General features: G+C 36.6%; 1 protein-coding gene across 3 annotated transcripts in view; it reads right to left on the bottom strand.

The window, feature by feature from the left end:
- The window catches only part of LOC131524248 (collagen and calcium-binding EGF domain-containing protein 1-like), a 15,428-nt gene extending 7,276 nt beyond the window's left edge, over window positions 1-8,152 (bottom strand). Inside the window, exons 1-5 of one of the 3 annotated variants that reach the window (XM_058751187.1) lie at window positions 8,112-8,130; window positions 4,967-5,146; window positions 3,267-3,347; window positions 906-958; window positions 1-118 (exon numbers count right to left, since the gene is read on the bottom strand). The exon at window positions 1-118 is cut by the window's left edge and continues 17 nt beyond it. In XM_058751187.1, the coding sequence (XP_058607170.1) occupies window positions 1-118; window positions 906-958; window positions 3,267-3,347; window positions 4,967-5,040 (326 nt within the window). In that variant the 5' untranslated portion in view covers window positions 5,041-5,146; window positions 8,112-8,130. Of the gene's footprint in view, window positions 119-905; window positions 959-3,266; window positions 3,348-4,966; window positions 5,147-8,111 lie in introns of all 3 variants that reach the window. The other 2 variants (XM_058751186.1, XM_058751188.1) reach the window with 2 other exon arrangements.
- Between the last annotated feature and the right edge of the window lie 115 nt (window positions 8,153-8,267).

The following is an 8,267-nucleotide window of genomic DNA, read 5'->3' as shown; positions in this document are numbered from 1 at the left end:
AGGTGCTGTCGCTGTCGCTCTCGGTCGAAGCGGTAGCCCTCGAAACACGTGCACAGCACACGGCCGAAGTTATCAGTGCACTGCTGCTCACAGGGAGACCCGGCACACACGTCCAGACCTCAACACACACCACCAGCTCTCAGTTCTCACACACACATCTGTTACTCATACATTTAAGATTTGTGTTCCAGGAGAACAGACCAAAAATATTGATGATACCGTTTTCTGTAGTGAATAAATACAAGATGCTGATTTGCTGCTCAACAAACATTTCTGATTATTATCAATGTTGAAAACAGTTGTGCTGCACAATATCTTTGTGGAAACGTTTTAACTTTCAGGATTCACAGATGAATAGAAAGTTCAAAAGAACAGCGTTTATTTTAAATAGAAATCTTGTGTAACATTATAAATGCCTTTACTGTCAATTTTGATCAATTTAATGAGTCCTTGATGAAATAATTTCCTCTTCTCTTTTTCAGTCTTACTCCGGCTTCTGAATGATAGAATGTCATGGTTTTTATATCCCTGATCATCAAATCAGCATGATTTCTGAAGATCATGTGACGCTGAAGACTAATGTAATGATGCTGAAAATACAGCTGCGCATCACAGAAATAAATTACAGTTTAACACATATTCACATAGAAAACAGCTGCTATAAATTTTAATAACATTTCACACTTTACTGTATTTTTGATCAAATAAATGCAGCCGTGGTGAACAGAAGAGACTTCTTTCAAAAACATTCAAAATTCTTAGACCAGTACATCATGCAAAAAAAATTTTAAAAACATAATAATAAATATATAGAAAAGAAATCAGCTACACAAACTGAAATTTCAGTTTGACTAAGGCATGCATAATGACAAAATAAGAAATAATAAACTGGAGGTTTTACCTACTTTCTGGCACACACTGCCCCATCACAAACCTGAAGCCTTCACAGCACTTCCTCCTGCGGACAATCAATAATCAATAACATGAGCTGATTTATTTCTGAAGGTCAGAGAAAGCATGATGCAGAAGAGTCCTAGAGTGCATTAAAACACACTTCATATGAAAGCAACACCACATCTGATCTGACCCTTCATTTCCTCAACACTCGTCCAGAGGTCAGACGCTCCTTCCTCTCTTCATCACTCCATCCATCATGTTCTCTCTCTCCTGTCGTGTTTCTGTTCACTTCATCTCTCTGCTCAGAACTCATACAGCGGTTCATGATGTTCACCTCACTGCTTCAGACCAACGCAAATCACCGCAATAAAGCACACACTTCTGGACGTTTGTGTCATGAACACATCAGATCTCTTCCTGTGACCCTTGACCTCTGCTGCTCCTTAAGAATCTGACCTCTCTCAACACACACACACACACACACACCTGGTCTTCATTTACACACACAGTCTGGTGTTTCCAGTGTCTTGGTTCACAGTAAATGCTGCTTATCTTGAGTTTAAAGACTCCACTTACACCTCAGACACGCAGCTGTGAAATCATCACTATTTTATTAGCAGAATTAACGTCTGTCAGAGATACCGAGGTTGAGATGAACATCTTTAACAATGCTTGCCTTGTTTTCCAGCACAAATATCTAACCATCCCAAGTCAAGATACATTTACTGACGATGCAAAGCCACGTAAGACAAGAAGTCTCGTTTTCTTTGAAATGCATTAAAATTAAGTGAGTTTTTGCTTAAAACAAGAACAAAAGTCTGCCAGCGACGTCAGAAAAATACAGAAGTTTGTTTCCGCCACGGGATGAAAAAAAATGTAATTGCAACTTTGTCACAATTATCTCACATTCAAGACATAAATGCACAAATGCAAGAATTGTCAGATAAAAAGTCTAAATTTATTTTTTCATCCCGTGTCTGAAACAAGCTTCCAAATCAACTTGTTTTCCCTTTAAATTAAGTTCATATTTTTCTGACTCCACAGACATATTTGTTCTTGTTTTAGGCATAAACACACTTCATTTTGCATCTCCAATAAATCTTGACTTAAATATGTTTTGATTGTTTTGTTCTGGAAAGTTTTTATAGCATAGATTATGAGACATGACACATCCCAACTCTAAGTTGTGCTTCCACGTGTGGCATAAATGAAAAAGATGATGAGTTTGTGTTGCGGACGAGTCGTAGCAGCGTCAGCACAGACTCTGGTTCTGTCCTGTGTTTTTAGCTTTTTCCTTCACATGCCATTGGCAGCTACTCTACAAACCTCCAGACCATAAATGAGACACAAACCACAGCATTTCAGCATTCTGATATTGTGAAAGAGTTCTGACTCTCATACAGACTGAACACACAAGAGTCTAATTCACACATAACTGATCATGAATACTGGACAAATGTATTGAAAATCCTTTACATTCAATAAATCAGGCTGAGAGGCTGGAAATCAGGTTTATATGATATATAATCATGCACCGTACAAAGCTCAGTGTCAGTATCTACTGTACTTTCATTCCATAAACCACTCTCGCTGCAAAAACTCACATTCCTGAGTGATTTTGCTTTTGCTTTCCAGTTAAAGTATCTCAAAATGCTTGGAGAAAAGACACTGAGACTCATAGACTGTTTCAGGATTATAACTATGTTTCATATTACCACGCCGTCAGATTTTGCTTTTAACTGGTTCAAACTTAAACAAGTGGAAAAATCAGACAGAATATGAACACACTTATATTCAAGAGACAATCTAATCTATGAAATCAAGTCTCAATGCAGTGCTGATTCTCAAGCGGAAGTATTCAAGATGTTTTTTTCTTTTATTTACTGGAAAACAAGGCAAAATGAAAAACAGAAATGTAAAAACTACGCTTTGAACTATTGGAGCCACCAATGAGACAAAATAAGATTTTTGTTGCTGAATTTTTCCCAAAACAATGTGGGGTTTATTGCAAAAGTTTTAGAGGGAGCACAAAAGTTATGAGAGTGAATGCAAAAGCATGGAAACATCATTTTTCCATCACCGTGTGCCCTTGGGTTCCATATAAACTGGTTTCACACTATCACTACCATCAGTGCAATTCAGTACAAACGCATCAAAGCTGATACGATTCTCAGAAATGTCCCTTTAATTTCTCTGCGCCTGAGAACTCACATGATGAAGGTCACATGATGAAGGTCACATGACTCCTGATCATTAATGAAGCCAAACACACCTACTGCATTATAACTCAGCTCTACAGAAGACTCTGAAGTCATTAAACAGTTTTAAGTGAAGCTCGAACTCTGAATGAGTTATATTTAGAGATGTACCTGAGACAGAGACCTCTCTGACCTCCAGCTCTCGTACACGGATACTCCACGGTCAGGATCTTATTCTCTGGACAATCCTCACTGACAGAGACAGACACACAAAATACTGGAGAAATACCTTGAAAGAATAGTTCACCCCAAATATGAACATTTGCTGTAAATGTGTTCACTCTCAGTTCATCTGAGATCAGGATGAGTGTGTTTCTTCATCAGGTTTGTAGAAATGTGTCTCTGCAGCAATGGATGCTCTGCAGTGAATGGGTGCCGTCAGAATGAGAGTCTGATAAAAACATCACAATAACCCACAGCACTCCAGTCCATCAGTTAACATCTGGAGAAGACAAAAGCTTTAAAGTTTAGACCTGTTTTGTCTTGTAAACGCTGCTTGATCTGCAGATTTCTCTCCTGATTCAGACCAGAACACTTCTTCACTGGAGGAAGCGTTATTATGGATTATGGACTCATATTATATTTTTTGTCTTCTCCAGATGTTAACTGATGGACTGGAGTGCTGTGGATTATTGTGATGTTTTTATCAGACTCTCATTCTGACGGCACCCATTCACTGCAGAGCATCCATTGCTGAGACACTGATGCAGAGACACATTTCTACAAACCTGATGAAGAAACACTCATCCTGATCTCAGATGAACTGAGAGTGAACACATTTTCAGAAAATTCATTTTTGGGTGAACTAAGCCTTTAAGAAAAACTTAAACTGATATGGTATGACCATGATGCAGAAAATCTGGATCTCTTGTGAGACATTTAGAAAAGAGACACAAAAGCTGCTTTAGGCATTAGTGAGCGAAAGACTTTCACGGGTGTCAAGAGAGTCAGTATTAAAACACCAAAGCATTTTTGCGAGTATTAATGTCTCTCATAATAATGAAATAAAACTTGAAGTTAAGAATCGAGTCATTTCGCTTTAATCAGCTCAGATCAGTAAAACAGTAACACTTTACAGTAAGGTTTGATTGTTGTTCAAGTTGCATCTGTTAACACTAGTTAAACAACAAACAACTGTATTTGTTTATTAACTAACATTAACACAGGTTAATAAATGCTGCAAAAAATATTGTGCTCATATTTATTTCATGTTAGTGACAGTTTTTTTCAGCTGCTTACACACAAAATCTTTCCGTCACACACTTTAACAGGCCTGTAAACACACAACTACACAACTACACACATGCTTTTCTTTCGTTCTGATACTGTATTCACAAACACAAATGATTACAGCTTGCTGTCAATCTTACTTTCGTGTTTACAGTGAATTTATCAACATCTCTCTGACAGATACTTTCAGTCTTGAACAGAAATGTACAGGAGCTCATGAAAGAACAGCTTTAGGTTTTGAATAACTGTGTGTTTATGATATATATCCAAAAATTTAATATTATGGCAAAGGTGTTTGCAGATGTGTCTTTTGAGATGTGTTTGTGATATTTTGAATGCAGTGCTTGATTTTGCAAGAGATGTGAGGCATTTTGCATTTTGTGTGCAATTCTTGGATTTGTGTGTAAAGTTATGAAAAAACAAAAAACAAAGAGGCAAAGTTTTGAAAATTTGTAAACAGTTGAAAAAAAAAAAAAACCAGTAATGCATTAACTAATGTTAAGGAGAAAGGCTTTATTGTAAGGTGTTAGCAGTAAAACAGCAGCTGGTCTGAGATGAGAGACAGATGCACAAACACTCACTGAGACGCGTTCACGCCGCAGCTCCACAGGAACACGCACAGGACGCCGAACGGCGCGCGCACGACGCGCAGCATCTCACTCCGGACTCACAGAAGAGCAAAACTCAATCAAACTCAGAAATATCAAATTCAGTCCATCATCTCACACGTTCAGTCCAGCGAAGTGCGCAGCGATCCTTCTCTGATCTCACACACACACACACACACACACACACACCACAGATGAAGCTCCTCCTCCTCCTCACACCTTCACACGGGCTTAGTTTCATTAATAATTCAGTAGCTCATAAACAGCTATAAAAGATATGAAGTTTCATGGCAATTTAAGTACACGGCTATTTTCTTTCACAGTCGCTTTTAACACTTTAACAGTATAAAATCTATTAAAACGGCATCAGTCAATATCTTCTTCAACGAGCTTACTTTTCACTTGAAATAATAAGAAATATTGGCCAGTGAAATAAAATTGTCACATTGAATCTACTAATGCATTTGTGATTTTTTATGTGTAACCTGTATCCTGATAATAAAAAAGCATGCATTAACACTAAAATAATATATAAATATATACTTCTAGTTTTTCCTCACTGTAAAATAAAATATGCAGCTTTTCCTGTTATTTCTACCTGATCCTTAAAGTGACCAATCAATCAATGGTTAGGTTTGTTCATTCTTGCAATATTTTTATTTTTTACTTGATTAAAATCAGCTAAGGCCAGACACTGCAGGTGAATACGGTAAAAAATAAAATAAAAAATAAATAATAGTTATAGCTTTACTTACCCAGCTGATTGATTACAGTGATAATTGCGAACATTTTTTATATTACAAGTTTGGTCACACTTTATATAAGGTGGCCTTAACTACTATGTACTTGCATCAAATAATAAGGTGTAGTTTACTTGTGTTCATACTGTATTGCAAAACACTTCTGCTGCTGTTGAGGTGTGATACGGGGAGGTTAGGGACAGGTTTGGTGGTTTGGGTTTAAGGCTGGGTCAAGGTGTAAGGGACGGGTCAACGGTGTAATTATAAATGTAATTACTGAAATTGGTAACACTTTATTTTGATGGTCCCTTTTGAACATTCTGTTGACACTAAATAATGTTGCAGCTACATGTCAACAAACTCTCATAAGAGTATTAGTAGACTGTCTGCTTCATATCTACTAACTTATTGTGTTGGTCTCCCAACAGATATTCTACTGACTATAAGTAACTTTGCAAGAACGTGTCAACTTAATCTAACCCTAACCCTACCAGTCAACTAATACACTACTAACACTAATGAGAGTCAGGAGAAATGTAGGTGCAACATTACTTACAGTCAATAGAATGTGTTAAAGGGACCATCAAAATAAAGTGAAACCTTGAAATTAATTACAGATGTAATTACATATAGGTATTTTTAAAAATATAAGTACAATGTAAAAACATGTACACAATAAGTGCATTGTACCGAATGATTAATTTAAATGTAAGCACGTAGTAGTTAAGACCACCTAATATAAAGTGGGACCACAAGCTTTAGATATACAAATGAGTCATTATTTAATGAAATATGCACTAATTTGCACTAATACAAAAATCTAAACACTTGATGGTGTCAGTTTCAAAATTCTTGTTTAATTTTTTTGACACATTAGAGTCAAAAGTTTTTACAGATGGAATCTCATTTTTGTCACTCCATAATTCAGAAAATGCTTAGATCGGACAGAAAACACTATATTTTCACAATTTTTGGGGGAATAAAATGTTGTATATTATCAAGCAAATTCTATATGAACAAATCCCTCTGTAAAAACCTTCAGGATACAGACAGGAATAAAACTGTAAAGTTTGGTGTGTGTGAGAGCTGCTGAAGTGCAGATTTATGGCTCAGTGTAGGAGAAAAAACTCATTTTGAGAAAACAGCCTTTAAAATATGTGTTGTAATTGAAATCTATCGACACAAATAGATAAAGTGCTATAAAAGAAACACTTAACAGAGTCTTTTGGATGTTTTCTTTCCACTAGTCTGAAAAAACACTTTATGAAAAACCAAAAAGCCCAAAAATCACAAACTTGCCTTTCTGTCTGCAGTGTCTCCTCTTAACTGACTATTATTTTTATTGCACTAATTATAATTAGGTGATAAGTACATCAGCTATTATCACATGTCCTCTTGTAATGTCTGAAACTGAAATTATTTTTAAAAGGACTCAAAATCCAGTTTAATTTTCAAAATTGAATTCCAAACAAGACGATTCCACATCAACAGCATGATGCTTCTTTGACAGATCCTGTATGGAAGCGTCAAAGGGTCTACCGTCATGAAACGTACAGAATTAATCAGAAAAGTCACGAGCGGCTGTGATGCGGTCAGATGTGAGTTTACAGAGAAGCTTGTTATTGTTCTTCTGAACAATGAGCTCCTGACGACTTCGGCTCAGCTCAGAGAAAACACATGCTTCTGCTCACGACACGTGAAGATTTCTGAGAGAAACCAGCCAATGCCAACCAAACCAAACTCACTCATTCCCACCGGTGCATTATTCAGAAAACACATTACTGAGAGACTCGGCAGCTTTGGCTCATTACTGCAGACCGCACAAACCCTTCTGAAGCCTTCCCACGGACAGAATCACTACCAGAAAACACTCCATTTAGAAGTCATACGACAAATATGGACATGACTTTGTGGTTGTTTTAACTCTATTGTCACATGTTCTTGTTACGGAGTCCAGAAGTTTTGGAAAAGAACATTCAAAGATGAGAGTTTATAGCATATGAAGAGATTTTAACTACAGCAGAAACTAGTATTTTTCTCAGTGTTTATGGCAGTACACATACTGTACATAAATATGCAAGATACATTTACTGGAGATGCAACATGAAGATATGAAGTCTTGTTTTCTGAGAAATTACCAAAACAACAACACATATGCTTGTTTTTCTTTTTTAGCATATATTTTTAAAAAAGACTAAATATCTTGTTATTTTGTATCTCGAAGTAAATCTTTAGATATTTGTACTGGAAAAAAAAGAAAAAAAAAAAAGTGTTTGCATTGAGAACCATTTACAGCAGAGATCAGGGAACGGTGTATATATCTGTAGCAGAGCAATTTGAAAATGTCTAATATTTTCTAACGGAGACGAGGCACTCACAAAACAAGCGTCTTTAACATCCACCACAGGCCAGAAAGACATTGAAGAACCGACGAACACTGACTGAATGGACTGGGCTTTAAACACGGGATAATCAGAGAAGAACGAGACACACCTGGAATAAATTAAACACAATCAAAGGGAGACAGAAACTGG

The sequence above is a fragment of the Onychostoma macrolepis genome, chromosome 18, assembly GCF_012432095.1.
Source record: "Onychostoma macrolepis isolate SWU-2019 chromosome 18, ASM1243209v1, whole genome shotgun sequence".
Classification (NCBI taxonomy): domain Eukaryota; kingdom Metazoa; phylum Chordata; class Actinopteri; order Cypriniformes; family Cyprinidae; genus Onychostoma; species Onychostoma macrolepis.
This window is presented reverse-complemented; position numbering and strand designations above follow the sequence as displayed.